Below are 25,221 nucleotides of genomic sequence, written 5' to 3'. Positions count from 1 at the left end.
GTATTCAAGCATCAGAGACACATAAAATACTTCCAAAACACTAGCTCACCTTTATTACATTAATTGCTATCCACCTCATACATTATTTCTCAGTAACACCAAATATCAACGCCTTTATTTTTAGTAAGATGCGGAATCCTGGTTAAAATATTAACAGGAACACTTTAGTCCAGGATGCTAGAATTAGACCATTTTAGGAGGGGATATAAAATTGCCTTATCAGCTCCCTTAACACCAAACAATTTATACAGAAATACGTCTTTAAATAGCTTGAATTGTCTTTCTAAAGATTGTCTTGTTTTTATGAACATTCTTCACCCCCTGTTCCCATTAGAGCCAAAGTACATGTTAAGCTGTGAGACCTGTGATTGATCTGGATTTTTGTATGTGTGCATTTTTTAATCACACCAAATATAGCCATGGTGGTTATAATTAGAGCTGTCCAACAGGGGACCAACACCACAACTGCCCACACCGCTTTCACATGCTATATCCTACTTTGCAGGGCAAAAGGGGTGTGGGGGAAGAAACAGATGAGCCTGTACTGTCACCTGTATTTCCCCATTTCTTGGAACCAGATTTGTTGCATCTAGTAAGTGGATCCACTTCACAAGCAAACAATTTGGAAGGGTGGCGCTAGCACAAAGTACAGTCTCTTTCAAGCAAGGCTCAACACAAATTGTGGCTCATGTCCTACCTCTGTTCTTATACCATGCAGCACTCCTTTCCAAAGATTTCTTTTTTAAACTAGAGGGGAGAGAAGAGGTCAAAAAGCACCTCCACGCACACAGGAAAGTGCCCATGATTTGTAGCAGGAAATGCTCTAAGCATAATCTGCCGCCACATTCTCAAGTCCACAGGTACCTTTTCAATGGCTACTATCCCCACTCCCCATAATAATGATTTTTTTTGGCTTAGGGAGGGGGTTGGCTGAAAGAGGAGTGGTTGATAAAGTTCAGGGTAAACCCCCAATAAGCTCACTAAAACAAAACAAAAACCCCACACCTTATGATTTTATAAATGTTTGACACAGACACTCAAAAAACTCTAGTACAATGCTTGCCTGTCACAAACCAAGACCAGTAGGGGGCACCCAGGAACACTTCAAATGTGCAATGATAGTATAGTATTTTATTTTGTCATCTGTGCAAATTCACATTTCAGATCACCCCGAAGCACAGCTATCATTTGATCTTTTTTCCGTTTAAAGGTCTGCATTACATTTAAACTATTGTTTTTGGCTAATAGGTTTGAGTAAGCAATTTCCCTTGCTTACAACTTTGTAAGCTTCTTGCCTAAGTACTTGTCTTTATATAAAACACTTTAAAGACTTCATCACTTTGGCACAGTAGAAGATAATAGAGTATTTTATTTTGAGAGCCATGATCTATTTGCCTCATGGGTACAGAATCCCCACACAGCCCTGCTTCCCCATCCCTTCACTTTATGTGTATTGGCAGTGGGACAGAACACAGGAAACATGGGGTATGTGCATATGTAGGGGAAGGCTCTGGTGGGACTTATCATTAGCCCCATGGTGTGGGTTGATCATGCTCCAAGTTTAGTCATTTAAAAAATTTAGATCGAGAAGTTCTTAAAACAGTTGCAATCTCGGTGGACGAATTTCACAGCTTTCTCCATTTCAAATTATTACAGCACCTTTTCACATTCTGTGGTTACTATTCCTCATCTTAAATTGATTTACTTGGAAGCAGGTTCCACTGAATTCAGTGGACCCACTACATTTCCAAACAACCTGTAAAGCCCCAGCCGTACCAATCCAGATCTCTGGATACTTCGACTGATGGGAAATTTTGTACAATACATATTTTAAGTGGGAGCTTTCAAGACTCCATTAAGTTCTTCACAGTGCAGTTTAAGGAGCTAGTATAATGGCTTCACTTTTTCTTTTCTTAAAAGGTGGCCTTGTAAAATAGACTTACACCATCTTTTCAAAACTGCTTCTGAACTTTAACTTTTGATGTTATGTTCTGAAGACATAAGGTTATTTGAACTTCTTATTGTGTACTTTAAACAGGCCTCATCACTTACCTGACTCACGCCGAGGGTTCATTACCACTATTTAAAATGTAAACAGTGAATGCATTGGGCAGTATTCTCAAAAAACTGCACTGTGCATGGGTTTAGTAGCATCAACCAATAAACTACACAATACACTACTGAATACCGTGTTTGCAGATAATCATATGGCTAGTTCAAAGAAACAATGGTGAGTAGTCAGCTCTAAGTCACAGTTCTACGGTTTGTAATGCCTTATCTACATAGCAAAAGAACATGAGTTCCAGCAATGTGAAATTTGCTCAAATTGGTCACAATCATGTACCTTTAAAAAAACACTGAATACAGGCTGCATTGAAAAATGAGTACGTTTCAAAATGTCCAAGTATTTCCTCAATGCACAAGTGGAGCCCCCCCCCCCCGTTGTACCCATTTCATAAAGCATTCAGTGGCTTACAAACTGCATTTTAAAAAGGAATGGTATGTATTTTCACTAATTAGCCCTGGTAAGCAGGGGACATATTTGTGCGGGAAGGGATGGCAGAAAAGCATCCTTCTGACATGGCTGGGAGGCTTTGTAATTTGCCTTGTCACTTGGCTATGACATTGCTCACGCTCTTCCCCCAGCAAAAACGGGGCTTCAGCATGGACCACAGGAACTTCTCCCTTCCGGTCTACTCCTGGGTCATAACTTAGAGGCCCAATCAGGAACCCAGACAGTGCCAAATTAAATAAATGGAAGTTCAAGACTGAGTGCCAAAAATCATTACTATATGCTTTCTGGTGGGGAAATTTATCACAAATCTACCATAACACATTTTTCAAAACTGTTGGCAAGCCAGATTTTCAACAGGTAGTGGGGATAATATCAAGTGAGTTTTATTCTTGCTATTGAACAGGTGGACAACCTGTGGCCCTCCAGATGTTGCTGGTCCCAGCCAGGGCTGATGGAAGTTGCAGTCCAGCAACATCTGGAAAGCCATAGGTTCCCCATATAGAAAGTAGGCACAACATCAAACTTGTGAGTTTGGGGAGCTTAGACACAAGATGCTGGGTTTATGGTACTGAACTGTAGAAAAACTAAAGCAATGAAAACCATTACAATCAAACATGACCAATCAGAAAAGTAAAATTATTGGGTGTACACAAAAGGGTTACTTTTGGGTAGCTAAATTCAAAAACTGACCTAACCTTTTTGCTTAATTACTTTTAACATAATTTGCTTTTAGAAACCAATGAAATACATATGGGGGAGGGGGGAATCAAGGCATTTTGCAGAATCAGTACTAGATAGCTACTACAGAACTGTACAGTTTATTAACACCAACTTGTTCCAAGCCCTGTCTTAGGTTTTAAAGTATCCTGCCAGATTCATTAAGATTTTGAAGAGTCGCGATTTTGCTGGCTTCACAAACACTGGTTTTCCAAAAATTACTCATCCAAAAGGAATGAAAAGCCGTTTCAATTGTTGCTTCCCAATGTCTGTCTCTATGAAAGAGCAAGTTTCACATCTGAAATGAGGCAGCATCCCTTCTTTGAATTGTGAGTAGTTCAAACTTTGTCTTCATTCGTCTAGCAAAACAGTACGCAGTGCATCTTCTGTATTGATCAATATTGACGCTATTGCTCCATCATTAAATTCAAATGAAGTTCCTCCATCTACAACCATACAGGCATCCCAGCAACGAGAGCGAATGCAAACTCTGAAAATACATTTAAAGAACACTACTACAGACATACAAATCAAGCAAACAGTTTCATTTACAATGGGAGCTAGAAGGAATACACTATTTTACAAAAGTCATGCTTGAGTAATTTTGTCACTATTAATCTCTACACTATTGGAAGTAAAATCAGGTCATACCTACCTAACCGATTAAAAATGAAAATCCATTTACTGGTATGCTAGTTTTAAGATCTCATCTGTCAAATGACACCTACTCAGCTGCCCAATTTAACCAACAGCAAAATACAGATACTATGTCAGAATCGTATACCACAAATGTGCATTTGTTCCTAATAACTTATCTTTAAACTTGGGGGGGGAGCTGTTGAAAAGCTTAATGCTTCAGGATGTGTAGAAAGGAAAGCAGTATTAAATAAAGCTTCCAACTGTTGAGGGATTCATGACTGGTTCACATACATTTACATGCATTTGGGATGAGCAACAGTATTAAACCTGCAGACTGAAAGTCCCTCTGAACTAATGCAAAGTAAGATCACGCCATGCTGGCTGGGACTGATAGGAGACTAACAACATCTGGAGGGCCACAGGCTTCCCATCCCTGCTTTAAAACATTAAACCATATTAATATCTAATAATATAATTACTATTCTGTGTTTTGGATGAGGGGAGGGAACCCTGGTGTAAAAACTATTCATCAGAAACACCAGGAAGGTATTTTCTGCTTCTCTATAGCTAAGCTAAAATGAAGGAAAGATAATACTGGCAAATTTTTTTTTGGGGGGGGGGGAGGCAAGATTATAGGATAAAGCTAATGTTAACAGCCCTGCCTTTAGACTTGCTAGGCAGAGCTACCCACTCTAAAATGGCCTTCTCCAAAGATGCAGCAAGACAAGATCTGGCCAACACCATTAGGAAGGAAAGATCCATGGAATAGTATACTATGAGTTAAGGAAACTCTAGATTTAACTTTTAAAACAGTATTTATTCCTCACGATTTCAAAGATGCAATGGGTCACCTTGATGCTTACTGGATAGCAGCGTCAGTCAAACTGGGAACCATGATTATGATATGGTAAAATGAAATAAAAAATCCATTTCAATCACAGGATTGAAAGTAGGATTCCTATTCTCTGAAAAACTGTAGTTACATATTTTGTCACAATCTTGAATTTAAACCAAACACCTGCAGTCAATACTTACTTTGAAGCAAAACCCCGTTGTCGACTACTTGAAAAAACGCGGTTTGAAATAGGTTCTCGTATACTAAAAAACATCTTGGGTTCCTCTGGACTGTACAGTAGTGATTCATTATATCCATTTGTTACTGAAAGCACACAAATTAGATAATCAGCTTCCGCACGTGTGTGAAGCAATAAATAGTAAGTTCTCAAATCAGCTGAGCTTTTAATGGCTAGACTTTTGTTTTTTAAATAACAAATGACTTACACTCCTATTCTGAAAGATTTGTGAAAATATATTTGCCTGCATATTCTATTTTCACTCTAACTATGAGGATTTAAAAAACTGTTAGCCTGTCCTATCGAAGAACTGAGTAACATTAGATGTGAAAGCTAAATACATAATATAATGTCCATTTCTACAATTCTGAAAAACAAAGTCCTGTGCAAAAGTTAAAAGGAAACATATTGCCCATAGGCTCCGAAACTATGATAAAGTCAAATATACCTTTCTGTACAAGTTCCTTGTTCAATGGAAGCCTTAAGCTCTCATAACTTTTAGCTGTTGAAAAAAAAGGAAGAATTAGACACAATTCTTCTATTAGATACAATTATCTTTTGCATTTGCTGGTCAATAGTTAGGGTGCTGGTAACTCACCAATCTTAAGGATTTCTTCCACAGCCTGATTTGCTACCTTGTTGATATTAAAAGACCTACAAACAGAAATAAAAACAAGGATTTTATTATACAGTATTTTTATATGGCTGCCCACCAACAAATGTTCTTTGGGTAGCTTACTGAATAATATTAGGATACATTTAAAATGCAACAAAAACTGAATTTTACTGTCCAAAAAGCTTTGCACCAGTAAAATAAATAAATAAAATCATTAGCAGCTCAGATTAAAAGTTGTTTTTAAAGCCCTTCATCTGACACTGAAAAGATCACAGATGAAGTGCCAGGTGACCCCTCTTGGAGGCTATAATGTAGCTAGGATGCTACCATGGAGAAGATCTCCCCAGTTGCCACCTGCTTCCTTTCACTTGGCAGGGACACATGGAGCAGGGCTTCTGAATAGAATATTCAGATACAGGAAGTATTTATGTGGAAGAAGGTACTTCTTAAGGACCTGGACTAGCTCCAGCTGGGAGACTTCCCAAACCTTTCTCTAGCATTCTCTACTGTCTTAAATGTAGAGGATTTTAAAAACTGGGAGCCAATTTCTAGCTGAAAAGCAGGAGAGAAAAAATACTTGCATAACCTCAATGGAACAGATTTTATGTCAACTGGAAGCAACACTAACATTTCCTTTCAACTCCTTACTACAACTTCTGACTTCAAACAAACCCTAAACTTGAAATCTCCTAAACACTGGAAAGTATCGACCCAACAGGAATTTGAGCAGCGCACAGAAACGCCGTTTACCTTCCCGCCAGAGTGGTACCTATTTATCTACTTGCACTTGGACATGCTTTCGAACTGCTAGGTTGCATGGGGAGCATTCAAGCATCCTCACCTTAATTTTGAAGAACTACAGTCCCAGAGGTGTACCATGTATTAGCATTTTCTATGAAAATGTGTTTACTCATTACTCCTATTGGAAAAGCCAAAGAACTAACATTTTAAGGCTACACCAAACTTACCAGGCTTTTGATCCTGTTCCAGTGCATATGTTGAGACCTGAGCTCTTTTGTTTCTCCCATGGACCACCATCAACTGATATTTCATAGTAAGAGGCCCTATGAAGGGAGAATTTAAAACTGGGTTTGCAGGACTTATAGTTCACCCTGAATGAGACAGAACACAGCCCCACATCAGGCACGTACCAATCTAAAAGGGCAATTTCAAACATGGCTGAAAATTTCACATTAAATTTAGTACAGTTCTTTAATGAAGCAAGAAGGTTGGTTTTTGATTGGTAAGTTTTCATCAATTTTCAAAAATACAGCAAATTGTTAGTAAGATAGCAAGCCATTTTGAAAGCCTTTTAGAATTTTCTACCTTAATTATGTGGGTTCATCTGTAGTTAATAGGACAGGGTATAAGTATTTCCCACACTGCAGCATTAGTGCACACAGCTTTAGTAATTTCTACCCATATGTAGGTGCCATCAAAATCAAAAAGGAATTTTAAGACTGAACTGCAAGTAATAGAATTTGTGCCTGCAACTTGTATACCTCTGGCCCTCGAAATACTGCTGGGCTACAGCTCCCATCAGTTTTCTCCACTAACTATGGTGGCTGGAGCGGATGGGAGCTAGAATCCAGACACTTCTGGTGGAGCATGGGTTCTCCACCCCCAGTTTTGCTTTTCCAAACTATTCATTTTACTTAAACCAAGGCTAGTCAACATGATGCCTTCCACATATTGTTAGGCAATGACTCCCAGCAGCCCCAGCAAGCGTTGCTTATGGTCAGAGATGAGGGGAGCTGTAGTCCAACAGAATCTGAAGAGCATCAAACTGGCTACCAACAACCTAATACTCAATTTGGCATCTAAACAGATATTTCTACCACACTTCCCAAATTTACACCCCATAAAATATAAAATGTCTACCATGCCTAACATTCACCTTTTCATCCACCACTTGACCAAGCAATCCCATTCCATGATCATCATTCAGTCATCTCCACACACCTCAAATTCTCAACTCACAAAACACTTATGGGCCTGCTCATTCAAAACTCTTCAATAATCCCCATTATTAGATGGAACTGGTAGTATTGCTCCCATGCTTAATCCCTTCCAGCAAGGGAAAAGGAATGATCTCCACAATCTTCCATGCCCTTCTGCTTAATATTTTTTTGGGGGGAGGGGAAGCAGCAAGCTTCAATTCTCCTTTCCTACATAAAACATACTGTGTTAGGAAGCATGAAGCAAGGAAGAACTGAAAGATGAAAAAGTGTCAGCAATTAAGAGAATAGGTCACAGTTTTGAACACTATGATTAAAAATCATTTCCCAATTTTTACTAATTACATACAAGGTGTTACATGTTTTAGACAGTAACATGCAGAGAGGTCTTGTCATATACTGTGGAAATGGGGGGGGGTGATAAATAGTTAGTGTACTATTAGATAACCCTTCATGTTGTTTTACAATTTGCGCCAGTTACAAAAAATGGTTGGAGTCAGTGATAAACAATGAAGATCAGAACTTCAATAACATATGCTTGATATGCAAGATGATACACTACATGCAGGAAAAGAATCCAAAGTCAAATTTGTGTGTCCAAATAAGTCCTCTTGAAACATGATAGGAAAATATATATATGTAGAACTATGCTGCTTTCTCACAGATTTGGGAAATTGCAGAAATGTATAATTTGGATCCAGTAATTAAGTCTGAATATATTTGCATACATTATTACAAACAGAAGGGGAGGGAAGGATATTGAAGTTTACAAGCAGTCCCAAACAAAAATGCTTATGATTCTAGCATACCTGGATGAGAGAGATTCTCCAATAAACACTTCATTTAATGATCTCACTGGCAAGAGGTGTGGTTCAGATATCTGAGACCCTGCAAATATAGGCAAATCAGTGCTGACAGGCTAACAGGATAAGCATCACCAGAAACCAAAACGGTAAGGTTATTATAGAGGTTTGTGTGAATAGACACAGATATGGAAGACTACCAGGAGCAAAATAAAGAGGTTCTTGATGTACACACTTGATGTGAAAGAACTCATTGTACAAAAGTCTGGCTATTCATTTATTGAAGAGGGCCTTGCACTTAATCGACGAGTTACCTTCTATTCTGAACATGTTTCTCTTACATATTTGAGATTAGCATTAACATCACATCTCAAGATTGAACAAAAGATCATTGCACACCAGTGAGTGGATTATATTTTAGGATTGAAACTATACTCACTTTGATCCTGAAATCTTCCATTAACATGGGCCCTGCTGTGCTGTTCTTGACTCAGCTGCTGTTCATGCAAGTCAACAGGGACAGGGTTAATGCCAGTCCCTTCAAGATATAAACGGATTCGTTGCCGCCACTGCCATCTTTAAAAAGGAGAAAATAGCACAAGAATCAAACAAACTGAAATGTATGGCAATTTTTCTGTATGAATTTCAAGAAAATAAAATCTTTACTGGGCCAACCAAAATGTTACAAAATACAATGTAAGCTTTTAAACTCTAAAACTTACAAGACAGTGTGGGGGAAGTTATCAGACATTCAACGGAGACCATTCCAGGGATTAGGTTTTTTAGTGCAGGAGATCCCAGGCTAGCTGTCAGCAAGCCCTGCTTCAAAGAGCCATCAGGAGTTTGTATGTTGTCAGATGTGGGCAAAGTCTGAGGGAAACAGACTTGTGGGCCAAATAAGGCCTAATTAGGCCCATAAGCTGGAAATTCCCTGACCCTGAAATAGAGGGATCCCCATCTCTCAAATCAACAACTAGTTGTAACTCAGTTCTGCCTCTGCCCCTAGGTGAAACAGAGAAGTTCTTTTGGTGACTATAAAGGTATAAAGAGAACCTGGGTAGTCCCCGATAATATCACCTAAAGGTTATCACTTATCTCTACCTCTGTTTATTGCACACAACAATAAAGGTGTTTTTTTAATTTAATATTTATCATTATTGATCAAGTTATTTTTAAATTTAATATTTATCTTTACTGATTTTCATTACATACAAAACTTAGTAACATCAATCAAAAACAAGTCCCAAGTTCATTTATAAGATCACATTGCAGAAAGTCACCCTATTTAATTAACCAGTTTTATGGTAGTGGTGTTCAAGCTATACATATTAAACCAGTTGATAAAAAACAAAACCCAATCCCATTCATTCTATATGAAGGTATTATGACTGGTATAAAGTTAAAGAGAAATCTGTGTCCCTCCAAACGTTGCTAGGCTACAATTCCCATCAGTCTTGGCTACTGGTCATGTAGGTTAGGGCTGAGGGAGTTTGAGTCCAGAAGCATTTGGAGGGCCATAGGTTTCCCATCCTTGGCTATAAAGATATCTGCAGTATCTTATGCTTCAGAATTAAATGCCTATTATTGTGTTTGTCAACAGTAAATGTTCCAAAACATGAACATCTAAAATTTGCCTTGCCGGGTATTGATTCTTGCACACCAATCAGCAATAGCTATGATGAAATCATTAGTGTCAGATATCTCTCTATAGTTTTACTCAGCTGATCTCCTAAAATATGTCCATGCAGCATAACTAAATGCTGAGTCTCTAAGAGACTGGAATGAATCAGTGGCAGAGTTTCATGCTCCGGCACTGGGGGTCAGAGAGCAGGCGGGGGCATGGCTGGCGCGCGTCCTGGGGGGCATGGCACACTGCTCACAGGCGGGAGGGCAGCCATGATGGCACCCCACCGGGATTGCGCTGGCGAGGGCGGTGTGCTCCCCCTGCACCCCTCTTCCTCCACTAGTGGATTGAATATCCTCCCATGTAACTCAACATGAACAAGACCACTCAAACATCAATGCAGGTTGTCAGAAGGCATGTGAACCAGGAAATCTTGGTAGCCTAGCAAGGTGCTCACCACAAAGTGAAGGATCACTTTCTTTTCCCATCCTCCTGAACAAACTGAGCTGTAATACTGGAAAAGGGGAGGAAGAACTCACTATCATTTAAAGCTATTTACAAGAGGGACCAGTTCAGCATTCCAGTCATGTCCTTCTCCACCACGCTCCATTCCACTCCCGCATGCCTTTACAGATTCTTGGAATTCTGTGATCACTGAGCATGCTTAGTCCCCCTTAGGCTGTTTTAGAGTTTCTGTTCTTGCTGTTTTAAACCACACACACACACACACCAATTCTTTTGTATTTTAGCTAATTCCGGGCTTCCTTTAAGTGTGTTGATAGCTCCCTCTTATTTGTCAGTGACCTGCATTGTCTATAATCCTGCTGGGCACTTACCAGCTGAGTTCACTTTCAGGAGTTACTGTATATCTACCATTATGTGTACCTAACAGTTTGCACAAAAGAATCATATCCTGCTTTAAGGCAGGCTTCAAGAAAGGAAGGTCTGCTGTTGATAACACTGTGGCCAGGCTGCTTGTAGGGTCAAGCATATATAAATATCTTATCTGTCAGATCTGCACTGGCTGCTTATCTGCTACTGGGCCAAATTCAGTATTATAGTACTAGTACAGAAAGGTCTATAAATGTATACACTCTATGTTTTAAATGCATTTTAATTTATAATTTAATTTATATACCATCCTTCATTCAAAGATCACAGAGTGGTTTAAAACATAAAAATACAAAATGATAAAAAACAATACAATAATCAGCCCAAGACCTGGCTGAGTATAAATGTTTTTGCACTACTTTGATATGTACTGCAGACTCAATAAATTCTAGGGATGTGTAGTGGCCCCTTGAATCTGAACATTTAAAAAAATAATAATCTGCATCCGCATAACTCCTTCGGCTTTAATCTGTGCTCCCAGTTCCAAGCCATTCTGTATAAAACGGAAATGTGTGACTGTTTCACAAATCACACTAAGTACTGTTTTGGACACATTGGTTCCCACATTGATGCAGAGCTGGAACAAATAGTCTTCAGGTCTGTTCCCTACTATAGCTGCATTAATACAAAACATTACATTTCTTTAAAACAATTGTCTAGAGAAACGTAAGCTCTAACCTACCTGAACTCACCACGATAGAGTTTCTGTAGGGCATCTGGAAATGAGTGTGTATATCGTACAGGTAAACACAAATGGCCTTCAGATCTGAATATAACATAACAAGGCGAGAATAAGGCATGAAATCACAGTATTCTGTTACCTCCTTCAGGCAAAGATCTGTTCCCTCTCACCCATTCTAAAAAAAGGGAATAAGTAATACAATACTGGATTACATTATTGTAGCTAGCTGGGCAATTTTCACTTTTAGACAGCATTCTATGCAAGATGTGTCTAGGCACTCTATTTTCCAACAATTGTTGTTCATGTATTGAAGTGACTAAAAACAACAAAATGGCTGCCATGGGGGCATAACGCTAAATTAGAGAGTGTACAATCATGGTGAAGCCTTTCACATAATTGTGTTTCCACACGAGAAAAGGATTAACCTGTTGAAATTCTGCCTAGAAAATAGGGTCCCAAGGATTCATATTGTGGGCTTTCTAAACAACTCATTTATCAATCACTGCTCTGACATCACTCATTGGCTAAAAGCACTGACAGGCAGAAGCAGCCAGGCTTGCTCATTTTACAGAAATCACTTAGAAGTGTACCTGCACATTTTGCTTTATAACTTTCTTTGTAGGAGGTTTAAAGTCTTGCTATGCTTTAAAATGAAAGCTAGGGCCCTGCCTGGGGACAACAATAGAGACCTTTGCAGGCACCATGGTACCTGTGGGCGCCAGTCTGGCAATCCCTGATCTACAGTCATAGTTAGCATATTACACAATAGCCCAGTTAAAATATATCCTAAATTAGCAGGACAGTATAGTTAAAATTCAATTTCTGTCCATGCTACTCTTACCTAACTTTGACCATTTATACCCATGCAGAAGTCACAAATATGCAATCAATTTTGTGAGAAATAAGGAAAAACTGTGAATAATGTACATAATAAACTGGCAAAGGAAGTCACTGTATGGATATCAATGACAGAAAATGCCCCACATGGCACTCACAGGCCACTAGACTTTTAATGATGCGGTTTACAATATGACAAGATATCTGTAAGTCTGTAAGTCTTAGGCTCACCTATCTGGGTCTGTGTTTATTCCAATAACTGGTTTTAACCGGTCCAACACCTTACTGGCTGCCAAAAGCATTGTGCCATCACCTAGATGAAAAATAGTTTGAGATCAGATTACTTTTACATAAGATTTAAATATTCCAATGGAAGCATCAAGTACAGAAAATTTTGTGCTCAAACTTTTAAACCTTTATTGTATAAAATTAAGGGTGAAAATAGATTCTGATGCGGAACTCAATTTGCCATAAGGAAATTATACCTTTGAAGAAAAAGAAAAACAGGTGCACAAAGCCTAGGTAACAACCTCTACAGAATGTTTCATAATTTGTACACAGGCAATGAGTGTTTTGTTCAAGGGTTACATTCCAGACCCCTGCGTGTGTTGACACTAAATCAACTTTATTCTGGTAGTTCGGGTTAAGACTTATTTATTGATAAGCCAACTGATCAATTCTTCATATTGCTAAACAATTATTCCCGCAAGTTTGTTGTAATTCAAAATACCCATCCCCACTCACAAGTTAATACCTCCTGCTGCTACAACAGCATCTGCCCACCGAACTGTCTCTTCATCATATTCTCTGCGCTTCACAAGTCGGACCTCAATCTTCTCATTCCTGAAGATTTATGGAAATGCAAGTGATTATTAGTCAGGTTTGAAGGGCTTAAAAGGAATGCAAACTGTCAAGTTAAAAAGCTAGTTTATATAACTTTGATAATGACCTCAGGAAAGGGAAGCAAAACACACCTCAAGTATGAATATTGGGTTATTGTGACTTTTTATATAGGATCTGATTGTTACTATTAATGTTTAATGTTTTATTATGATTTTTTAATATGTGTTGGAAGCCGCCCAGAGTGGCCAGGGCAACCCAGCCAGATGGACAGGGTATAAAAAAAAAATTATTATTATTAGTCCCATGGAAGATAACTATCACTTGCATCAAACTCTACTTACCAGTTCCCTGAAAACTTCTAATTATTTTACACCAGGAACAGCTGGCTTGTGTCACTCCAGATATTGATAGACTACATCCCACCTTCCCTGTCATCAGCCATGCTTGCTGTGGCTGAAGGGAGTTGGAGACCAACAACTTCAAGGCCAACAGGCTAACTACTCTTGATTTACATAGAAGGGGTTTTGCTATAATGCTTCCATTTCATCACCTTCCACTGCTAAATCTGATGTACTAACACAGGATTATGTATCAAAAGTTTTGGGGCTGTTATTCAGGAAGAGCTCAACCTAGTGTCAGCAAGACCTGTGCATATCAAAACCTGTAGTGTAAACTGTAGTTAAAATTGTAGTTATCTTTTGAATGCTTTTTAAACACCTGCTTCTAACCATCTTTTAGTAATTGTAGGGGTTTTTGTGTAAACCACTTGGAGGTTTTATGACAATCAATGTGTGTGTGTGTGTGTGTGTGTGTGTGTTGTTGTTGTTGTTGTTGTTGAAAGAAAAAAACAAACAAAAATAGTTTGTGGTTGTTACTATGTTGTTCAATTGAAAACTAACTCAAAAGTGAGACTGCCGGTTATGTTCTACTGATTACAAGGTCAGTCAAAAACTCAACATTATCCTACTGTTGTCCAGTTTGGTTAAATGATGCAACAATAGCTTTGAATGCACACTGACACTTGTGTATGCAGAGAACTGTATACAGATAACCTTTGCACATCTTTTTCAACAGAGAAAATAAGAGCCCTGTGGGATTAAGCCTAATGCTATTCTGGTCCAGGACTCTGTTCTCACAGTAGCCAAACAGATGGCCATGGGAAGACCACAAGCAGAACCTCAGTGCAACAGCGCTCTCCCCTCCTGCGATTCCCAGAAACTGGCATTCAAAGCAATACAGTAGGGGTAGAATATATCCACTGGTGGCTTTTTAAAAAGGATTAGATAAATTAATAGAAATAAAGCTATTCAAGTTGGTGGCAACCACAACCTATTGTGGGAGCAAATTCCATGATTTAACTATGTGCTATGTGAAGTATTTTCTTTTTTTGATCCTGGATCTTCCAATATTCAGCTTCACTGTATGTCCCTGAGTTCTAGTATTATGGGGAAAGAATAATTTTGCTCTCTCCATTTTATCCACACCAAGTGTAATTTTATACACCATTATCATACATTTATACACCATTATCATGTCCCCTCCTACACGCCTTTCTCTAAACTAAAATGCCCCAACTATCATGTCTGAACTACGAGAAACATCTGAAACTGAATGTGGAGGGCTGCTAACAGAAAAAGAAGCAAAGAGTCAGTTTTCCCTTTCTTTTTTATATATACAGTCCCCTTCATATGTATTAGGGCTGGATGATAAATCACCTCAAACCGTCCATATTTTGATATCAATTTCATACTTTTTGACCTGGGAATATATTGCCTGGGAATATATTGTGAATCATGATGTGTGTGTTTATGTGTGCTATGCAAAAATCACAATGTGGGAAAAACTGTGAAGCCAGCCAATGCTTCTCTCAACTCCTGCAGCCCGTTAACTCTGCCAGCACAGCTCTCCCCTGCCTCCTGCAGGGTGCAGCAAATCAAAAGAGCAGGCACCAGCAAAAACCATGATGCAGGAAAAACCATAGAGCCTGCCAATGCCTCCACACAGCTCCATCCTTTTTTTCAGACATTGTGATATATCGGTATATTGTGAAGTTTAGCTGGTGATATATCATGATGTTGAAAACCAGATATCGCCCAGCCCAAATATGTATAAACATGGTTTACTGGATCAGAGTAATTATAATTTCATATACTGGGCATTAGAATTATGTGCCAAACTCCTAGAACCTCTGCTCTCTGAAATTATTTATTATATTATTTATTTTTATTATAATCATTATTATTGATACATACCCTTACCTTAAACTATCTACTACATGCTCCACATTTTTTGTATGAATCCGATGTCGCTCCAGTAGTCCACTGTAATTAGAGCCTTTTAATGCAAGCTGTGAAAGACAAAAATCAAAATCTAATGAAGTTGGCAGTAATTTTCTAAGCATGTGAAAACAGTATGTAAACAGCTAAGCTTGAAAAAGCTAAATTTATTTATGGAAAATTGGAACTGTCAGAAACATGAAAATGGTTTATTCTCTAAAACCAAGCAAGCGAGAAAGTATTTAAATGTTGCTCAAAATTTAGAATCTGCATATAAGCATGTGGAACACTACCATTTTAATGAAAAGTTCCAGCATACAATTCTATTCTACCAGCCATATGCATTCTGACATACCATTCAACCAGTGTTAGAAACTCAAATATATGAGCTAGGTGCAAAATGGCTCCTTAAACCAGGGTTATAGTTGCCAAAACGGAATGCCTAGTTGCCATTTGGGGACATTTTCAATATGACTTTTTGGTTCCTGAAATTCATTCTGATTGTGCAGATAAAATATAACAAATAGTATTATATAGGATGTGTTGTTAGTGTGTGAAAACAGCCAAGATCCGAGGCATGCACCTCCAGATCATTTGGTCACAAGTGGTCAATAGCCAGGTACAAAATGCGCCTGGTGAATTTCAAATGCTACAATCAACTACTGTATAATAAGATATAACCTAAAATAAGTTTTACTAAGAGTTCTGAAGAAGAGAAGAAGAGTTTGGATTTGATATCCCGCCTTTCATTCCCCTTCAGGAGTCTCAAAGCGGCTAACATTCTGCTTTCCTTTCCTCCCCGACAACAAACACTCTGTGAGATGAGTGGGGCTGAGAGACTTCAGAGAAGTGTGACTAGCCCAAGGTCACCCAGCAGCTGCATGTGGAGGAGCGGAGACACGAACCCGGTTCCCCAGATTACGAGACTACCGCTCTTAACCACTACACCACACTGGCTCTCCAGTTCTGAATTGGGATGAAATGAGAGCAGCAGTTTAGAACAAATTAGGAGCAGTATCTCCTGTCATGGTGCATTATAGCATCGGCCTGGCAACTGTTTCTAGTCACTAAAGAAGCTTGGCTTTGTTACTTCTCTATCTACTACCTGGCAAGAGGATACTGCACGAAAAGCACGATGACACCACACTGAAAGAGGCACTCTGTGTACCTATACTATTGCCAACTTTTAAAAAGTTCTTACTCCTGTGGTTGTGTATTTCGAGGTCTTTGTCCTCTAGTAAGAAAATTAAATTTCTGACCACCACTGGCAAGCCTTTCTGGGGACCACTGAATATACACAAAAAATATTTAAGTAAATTTTTATCCCAGTATAACTCTTAGAAAAGTGCCCAAGGTGACAAAATGATCGAAAATAAGGAAAACATCAGCAATTAAACCACTAAATGCTTAAGAAAACTTGTAGAGAGTAGGGAGAAAACTTGTAGAAAGTTAGGAGTTTCACATGCATCGAAGAATAAAAAAAGAGAAACATCCAGTGATGCCTGCAAGATTGCACAAATGATTTCTGTTTGCACAACATGACTTCTTTTTCTCCTCCGCTGCAGCATTCTGAGCACCTGAAAAATCAGCTCCAGAAAAGCCACCATCCTTCTGGAGCAGATTTTGGAGGAGCATATATGGAGGAAAGAGGAAGTCTGTTCATGTGCCACTGAGTGTCACCCAAAACAAAATATAAAATAAAATCAAGTAAGTCACTGAGCTTACAGAAGAGGGAAACAAAATATGCCTAAATTCGTTTTTACGAATGTCACCATCTTTTGTGAGCACACTTCATTGTAATTCTCCTTAGCCTTCAGAATTTTGGCCTGCCAGCCTGTTTACTTGATTGCAATTCTCAGCAGGTTTCAATCTGCTTACAAATACTTGCTTGAATAAACTGAGAATTTTGTCCGAATTCTCTCAATACTGCATGTTTAAAGTAAGTTATATTCTTAACATACAAGCTGTACATGTTACAAACATATAGTGACAGCACATAGGTCTGTGGGAAGGTGGATGAAAAGCTGCCACTTAATTTTGTCTTAGCTCTGTAAGTGTTCATTAGAGTACAACATGCAACAGAGTACAATGAACACCAGGGCAGGAACTAAACTGAAAAGACAGGAACAGAACCACCTGTTTCCTTCATGGCACATCTATGTTCTCTAAAAATCCAGCAAATGTATCACACTATACTCAGTGGGGAGCTGAGCAAAAAGCCACATAGCAGCGAGTTGTATAAACAAGGCGAGAATGAAATGGAACCATGTAACTACTGTATTTTTCGCTCTATAAGACGCACTAGACCACAAGACGCACCTAGTTTTTGGAGGAGGAAAACAAGAAAAAAAATATTCTGAATCCCAGAAGCCAGAACAGCAAGAGGGATCGCTGCGCAGAGAAAGCAGTGATTCCTCTTGCTGTTCTGGCTTCTGGGATAGATGCGCAGCCTGCATTCACTCCATAAGACGCACATACATTTCCCCTTACTTTTTAGGAGGGAAAAAGTGAGTCTTATAGAGCAAAAAATACGGTAAATGAACCAATCTCTAAATTAATCCTTCCACAGGAATACCCCAACAGAAGTAACACACATACTACATTACATTCTCAATTGTTTTCGGCCCAACTAAAGAAGATTGGCAAGTTAAATTAAAGGAATATGCTGAAATGGCAAAATTGACAATGAAACTATGTTGATAAATAACAGAACCAAGGAAGGGACTAGAGGCAAGTCAATTTGTTTTGTTTTTGTACTGTTGTTGTTTTTATTTTAGGCAAATTACTAAAATGTTATAAAAAACAACAACATTCTCAATTGTTTTAAAAAAGAATTTTAGTGACCATAAAAATTCTGAACAAAAAAGGGTGTGTGGTAATGTGATGCTAATGACCAATACCAAGATGGTCTACCAGGCTTGCATGCTGAGCCAGCTGCTGTGGACAACTTACACCCGCCAGGAGCGATGCCTCAGTGCCTTCCAAATGCACTGTGTCAGGAAGATTTTGGGCATCACATGGCAGGACATTCCACAACCTTGTGTCCAGCACCTTTGTTTAAAGAGAGTTGCCATGACAATAGTTTAAAGATCAAGTCAATTCATGTACGTCAAAGATTCCAAAGATTGTCATTTCAGAGGTCAGTTTCTCAAACAAACCACACAATGAAATGAATTTTGTTCAGTGAAAATATTGCTTCACTTGAAAATGATGTCTTCAAAGAGCCTGAACGTTGGATTGTCCTGTCAGAAGACAATGTAAACACTCATTATCACAATCTTTTTCATGAACTGCGTATGTCCAAACCAAAGTAAACTCACAGTGTTAAGAATGTCCTGGCAGAAACAAACTCCAGAAAGGAAAGATCTATAAGAGAGTTCCAATCTTTCTGTAATCTATCCTATCATGTTCTGCTTTTAAGATGCTCAAGTAGGGACACAAGTGGAAAATTTGCAAGAAACCAAATCAGCAAGGTTAGCAAAGATTTTAAAATATTAGTTTACAACTATGCTACATGCCAAGACAAATAAAATAAAATATGGAGCCTCTGTTCTTTTGCATAGTGTAGACTCCAGACGTATTTTTTAAAATCACCTTTTTTCTTTGCTTATTAGGTCTGCGTCTGCAACATTATTTGAGCAAAGTTAACAAGATAAAAGGGCACAATGTAAAAAACCAATCACAATATGTGCAAAGAACTGAACTAAGGTAACTTAAGAGCAAAAAGCCTGTGATATTCTGGGATACATCAAAATACCAAAAATATCAGTGGTGAATATGCTATGGAAGCACACTCATTATGTTTGCACTACATATATGAACTTCTTACCAGGATGGGATTTGCAGTCCAATTTACAATACTGATTGGCTGGCCAATATATCAAGCAAAAAAACCACAAGCCCTTCCCACCTAAAAGCTTATTTAGAAGGGCTGGGAGAGTGCTTTACAAAAAAATTAAAAATGCTTCAAACAAGTTTTTGAACAGCCACAAAGCCAGGTACTTGCAACCCCTCAAAGCAGAACAGTCCATTGATGGATGGGGATGATTAGAATAAGAAAAACTGAAATGTTTGACAATAACCAGTTGAGAGGCTAAGCATTCAGAGAAGTACATCACAAAATAACAAATACACCCCTACGAAATTGGCTAAGAAATTGTATGAGGAACATGCAAGGTAGGAAGAAAAACTCTCTGCTTCTCTGTTAGTATGATGCAAGATAAGGAAAATATGTAAAGAGAAAACCACTGAGAACAATGAATACGGCAAACATTTCATAAGATAATGCAAAGAAGACTACAACAGTGTTCAAAGAAGTTACTTTTGTATCTACTTTGCCGGGAACTGAATATACAAAAGTGTTTCACATCAGTAAGAGAATTTCTAAGGCTGTGGGAAAAGAAAGCCTAAGAGGTTTTGCCAACTGGCAGAATCAGAGCAGAATGAATATCACTGATTAAGAACTACTGTTTCCAAAGCCAATGCAGCCTCTGAAGAGAATAGAATTTGAGGAGTTATACTACTTTAAAGGGCTGCTACCACAATCCCCTCTGCTGCCATCTCAAAAGCAGAGCAAGACTAGAATGACAAGAGCGAGCTTAACGGCACCATATTTCCTACAAAGAAGCCAGTCCTTGGCTCCATAGCAGCCAGTAACTGATGACTGTGTGAGAGTACTGCTCTATAGCAAGCCACTTATTTTGTAGAAACAAACTGTTTTGGAGCTCACAGACAAGCAGTAGTCAAGCAACTGGAAAACCTAAAATTTCCAATTTCAAAGCAGTAGAAGCTGCTAGCAAATGACGTGGCAGAACAGTTTTATGAGACAAAATGCCTGTTCACCGAGGTGGGCACTGTGTATGAACCTCCGCAATCCTATGCATGTTTGTTAAACATTTTGATTTTGCTGTTCATTTAAAAAGTATCACACGGATAAGACAGTCTGTGTTCCCAGGCTTAGAATGTAAAGCACAAGACACAAAGGGGAAAGCATTAGGAGGGAGGAGGAAAAAATAAGTTAGGCCTATTAAAGACAGATAAATGTGTATACATTTACACACTTATTTTTAAACAGTGTGCATTAGCCTATTATACAGGATGCCGTTTCCTGGGAATAAAGGGCTGGATCCTAGTGCTCCCAGTATCAAGTCCACAGTGTAGTACAAGAGTTCCCAAACAGCGAAGCAGTATGTCTGTAAAAGTACAATTAAAATCATCCAGCATCTAGCATAGTGCATTACAATTGCTACAACAGACAGGGAAGGTGGAAATCATTAAGTGGTCTGCAAAGACTCTCAGCAATTTCCAAATGGTCCATGGGGGGGAGGGGAGCCTGAGAACCATTGCTAAAGCATATGACTAGTTATGTGACATTTATCATGCTTGACCATGCTTCTTCAGATACTTAGAAAAGCACACTTTAACCCTAATAGAGGGCCACTGATTCAGTGTTGAGATATTATAATAGTTTAGCATATTATGATTTAATTCTAACAAGCTATTATTTACAGATAATATTATTTACAGATTGGTATCTGAAGAAGTGTGCATGCACACGAAAGCTCATACCAAGAACTAACTTAGTGGGTCTTTAAGGTGCTACTGGAAGGAATTTTTTTTGTTTTAAGCTATTATTTTAAAGCCTTCATTTTTATCCATTCTGATCAGAAGATATTATTTAGAAAACCTAATGGTCCTAACAATATATATTTCATAAAGAATGAACCAGGAAGCCTCGCTGACACTGCTGGAAGTTTCATGAATACAGAGTCTCTAGAGCAGTTTGATAGCTCATTCTGTATACTGACATGAACCAAGCTGCTCTCAATTTTTTTCCCTAACATGTAAACCCCACCTTCCCCCTAGCAATCTGATCATTGTTAAAGTGCCTAAAATTGTTAAAATAATTCGTGCCCTGCTCACAGACTCACTGTACAAAAGAAAGGACATAATACATTAGATGAAAAAGGGAAACAAGACAGAAAATGGGTCAATCAGGAAAAAAGCAGGATGAACAGCTGTGTCTTTATAGATAATATAGCTGGAATTATCAGATTACTGGCTAACAACATAGTGAATCTGGCCTGTGATATAATTTTGCGTGGGTGGAATGAATCTTTGTCAGCAGCATACAGTAGTCTATGACTGCTATAGAGGAGGTGTGCTGAGATGGCATGAGGTAGTAAATGTATTACATATACTATACTTATGTGGTCAATTATCTCTTTTATAGCCTAAAAGTATATATTTAAGGCAGAAGGGTGAAAGACAGCACTATACACACATCAGGAGTATGCAACAGTTCATTTAACTTGCCTTCCCTTCAGAGCCAATAATTTTAGCCTCACATGGCTGCAAGTTAGGTAGTTGGACTGGGGCTGAGTGCTGCCAAAATAGATGGTACTTTCCTGAAGAGTAAATAATCATGATGAATCTGTGTTAGCAGTCACTGCCATGTGAACCTGTGGGTGTGGAAACATGTATAACTGTCACTTCCTTAATCAAGTGATTCTGTATTAAAGTCTTGATCTTTCGAAGCCCAAGCGCTGGCCAGATAAAACACCTATTTTCTTAGTAGTAAAAGTTATTAGATGCATCAAAGAGCAAATAGCTGATGGTACTATCATAATGTTGTGAATACTGACAGTTGACAATATCCTTGGAATAAATAAATCTGTATGCAATTAACCAAATAATAGATGGCAGCATAAGGCCAAACTGCACAAGTGTTAATATTCTGTGGTCATTTTTTGTTCTTTTGTTTTATTAACCCTCAGATGCAGCCTTGAGTAGATAAAACCAGGAACAAAAGGATGAGGTCTTTTCTGTATTAACTCATTTTCTGCCCCAGTTGTACACATGCCCTCCAAAAAAGTTGTAAGGGGGGGAAAGATGGGCAACCATATCCAAATGCAGTGGTACCTCAGGATGCGAACGGGATCTATTCTGGAGCCCCGTTCGCATCCTGAAGTGAACGCAACCTGCGACTGCATGTGCCACGATTTGCCGCTTCCGCACATGCGTGTGACGTCATTTTGACAGTCTGCACATGTGCGAGCGGTGAAACCCAGAAGTAACGCATTCCATTACTTCCGGGTCGCCGCAGAGCACAACCCGAAAGCGCTCAACCTGAAGCAACTTCAACCCGAGGTATGACTGTATAAGTTTGGCCCTCCCCTTCTTGGAAAAGGTGCAAGGGTGGTACTCCAAATTGTTTTGGTAGTTAGGGATTTGAACTCTGAACCACTCATCCCAAAAGTGTTCTCTGCCAATTTCTTGTACACTTAATGGGCAGACACATTTTTATTTGTTTCTCAAGTTAAACTGATTTATGGTAAGCATATAGATCATGGCTCTGGAACTTGTGTCCTTTCAGATGTTGCTGAACTACAATCTGACCATACTGGTTGGGGCAGATGGAGCTGGAATTCAACAAATTTGGAGGGCCACAGCTTTCCCATTCTTGATGTAGTAGAAGATGGCTTCATTCAAATTATACCTGTTGATACTACACAGTCACTATAATAAGGAGGGAGTCAGTTTGGGTGGTCCCCGCTACATTTATGCTTCTTTCATACTGAGTTAGTAGGTAGAATAAACAGGCAATCACCAAATACTGTTCCTCCCCAGCCACACACCAGCTTGACAAATTGCCACTACTACAAACCATAAAACAGTTGTTGATTGGGTGTTGTTTGGGGTGTTAAGTATCTGCCGCCAACAGTCACCTCCCTGTGCTAACTTACCTTGTTATCAGAGAAAGAGCTTGTGTTCATGTCAAGGTCTGGCTTATACATGCACAAAGATGAGGCTGCCTACTGGACTGCAAACACCAAGACTTACTGTGGTATAAACTTTTGTGCACTAAACCCATATTCAAGCAGATGCAGTTAATTGGGCTTGCTCAATGAAAGCACATGCTACATCTGTTTGTATCTATGGCCTCTTTTTCTTGTATGGGCACAACCTCTTCCCAACTTTTTCGCTTTAAGGGGAATATTCAGCACATACATAGCCTGCATTTCTCCCACCCGTGGAAGTCAAGGCCATAACGGTTTCCAGGTGACATAGCTGTCAACGTTTCCCTTTTTTAAGGGAACGTCCCTTATTCTGAGTAGGATTCCTTGCAAGAAAAGGGAAAAGTTGAAAGCTATGTCAGGTGGTCTCCCATCAAGCCTGAATAGCTCAGTTGGTGCGTGTGTAGTTGCCGGTTCGATCCCCTTAAGGGACAACTGCACAATCCCTGCATTGCAGGGGGTTGGACTAGATGACCCTTGGGGTTCCCTTCCAACTCTGCCATTCTATGATCTCGGCCCATTTGCAGGCCGAAAGGGGAGATTTCAACACGCGATCCCCGAGCACCTCCACTCACCAGCTGCTTGAGGTCCTCCTCGGAGAGCCCCGCGTACCGGTACCGCTGCTGCTCGAACTCGTAGCGGGTCGTCTTGGCTACCACCACCACCCGGGCCGGGCGGAACCCGACGCCGCCTCCCGACCGCGAAGGGAGCTCCGAGGAGGAAGCATCCGAGCTGAGGCAGCGCTGCGAGGCGGACGGAGGGGACGGAGGCGGCGGCGGCGAAGACCCTCGCCCCGCCAGCGCTAACGGCTGAGAGGGGAGCCCGGACGCGGCGAAGGCGGCGGCGGCGGCTGAAGCCACCGACGCGGCCAGGCGGGCTGCGCTGGGCGCTAAGGCGAGGTGGCTGTGAGGCGGCGGCGGGGCAGGCGGCTGGTGCCTCCGGGAAGGCTTGAGCAAGGCGCGGAGGGCGGCGGAGGGACTGCCGCCGCTCAGGTAGCTCGGGAGGCAGGTCATAGCCCGGGCTCGCGGGGTTGCTGCTGGAGCCGCCGCGGCCGCCACAACCACCACAGCCGCGAGGCAGGCGAAGGGACAGAGCGGCGACCTTCCCTCGCCTCAGGTTTTTGCGCCACAACAGCGCGGCGCGCGCTCGGAAGAGTGGCAGGGGCGGGGTGAGGAAAAGCAACACACAAGCACGCACGCACAACCCCGCCCCTTTCTGCTCAGCGCGCGGCGCCTGACGCACGGACGCGTCCAACGTGAGCGCTCCGACCCTCCAGGCGTAAAGGGGAGGAGGGGTTGGTGAGCGGGAGGGAAGGGACACTTTGCGCAGGCGCCGCAATCCCGCTCTCTCTCCCCTCCCCTTTTTTACCACAGAAGTAAAACATCGCGCTCCCCCACGTTCTAAAGCCCGGTCGGTCCAATTACGGGCCTTCGACGTCGACTCGCTTTCTGCGCCTGCGCAGCCGTCGCCCAATCCAGAAAACGCCCATTGGTTGCTAGCTCCTCTGTGCGACGTTTTAGCCGCGCGAGGCACCAAACGGGCTCGAGGGCCTCCTGCCGCGCTTGACCAATAGGAAATGCTCTTGCCCAGAGCGCGCCGGCAGTTAGGAAAGGGATAAAGCGGGGAAGATTGGGGAAGGGGAAGGCGGCCGGTGGGCGCCGTGAGCTGCCCGGTTCCACCTTCCTGCAGGAAGCTGCCGCCTTTATACAAACTATTGATCTCCCTTGGTCTATCATCTAACTCAGTAGAGTATTGCAAGCACGGACTGGCAGCAGCTCTGCAGGGCTTCACACACGGAGAAGGGAGGTTGTTCACTGAAAGAAGGAGGGAGACGCTCACAACCCAGAGCCAATTGTGATTGGAGCAAATCCCTTCCAGCCCTGAAAGCCAGGACCGACATAAAGGATCACTGAAATACACCAAGCCTAGGGTGGGTGGGCTGTTTGGAGGC

General features: G+C 40.5%; 1 protein-coding gene across 3 annotated transcripts; it reads right to left on the bottom strand.

Annotated features, from left to right (window-relative positions):
• Window positions 1-27: 27 nt before the first annotated feature.
• On the bottom strand, window positions 28-24,410 carry NADK2 (NAD kinase 2, mitochondrial). 3 transcript variants are annotated; one of them, XM_081930892.1, is made up of 12 exons: window positions 23,846-24,410; window positions 15,457-15,545; window positions 13,110-13,198; window positions 12,587-12,668; window positions 11,519-11,602; window positions 8,761-8,897; window positions 8,328-8,406; window positions 6,529-6,672; window positions 5,543-5,598; window positions 5,393-5,446; window positions 4,907-5,030; window positions 28-3,722 (listed from the first exon to the last, which is right to left on the bottom strand). In XM_081930892.1, the coding sequence occupies exons 1-12, from the start codon at window positions 24,281-24,283 to the stop codon at window positions 3,584-3,586; spliced, it is 1,515 nt and encodes a 504-aa protein (XP_081787018.1). In that variant the 5' UTR covers window positions 24,284-24,410; the 3' UTR covers window positions 28-3,583. The 3 variants fall into 3 exon arrangements, with proteins under 3 accessions (XP_081787018.1, XP_081787019.1, XP_081787020.1); XM_081930893.1 differs by having other exon boundaries at window positions 6,529-6,624; XM_081930894.1 differs by lacking the exons at window positions 15,457-15,545; window positions 23,846-24,410 and having other exon boundaries at window positions 13,100-13,198.
• Between the last annotated feature and the right edge of the window lie 811 nt (window positions 24,411-25,221).

The sequence above is a fragment of the Podarcis melisellensis genome (genome assembly GCF_964234715.1).
Source record: "Podarcis melisellensis genome assembly, chromosome: 11".
NCBI lineage: Eukaryota > Metazoa > Chordata > Lepidosauria > Squamata > Lacertidae > Podarcis > Podarcis melisellensis.
The sequence above is the reverse complement of the archived record's forward strand: the minus strand, read 5'-3'. Positions and strand labels throughout refer to the sequence as shown.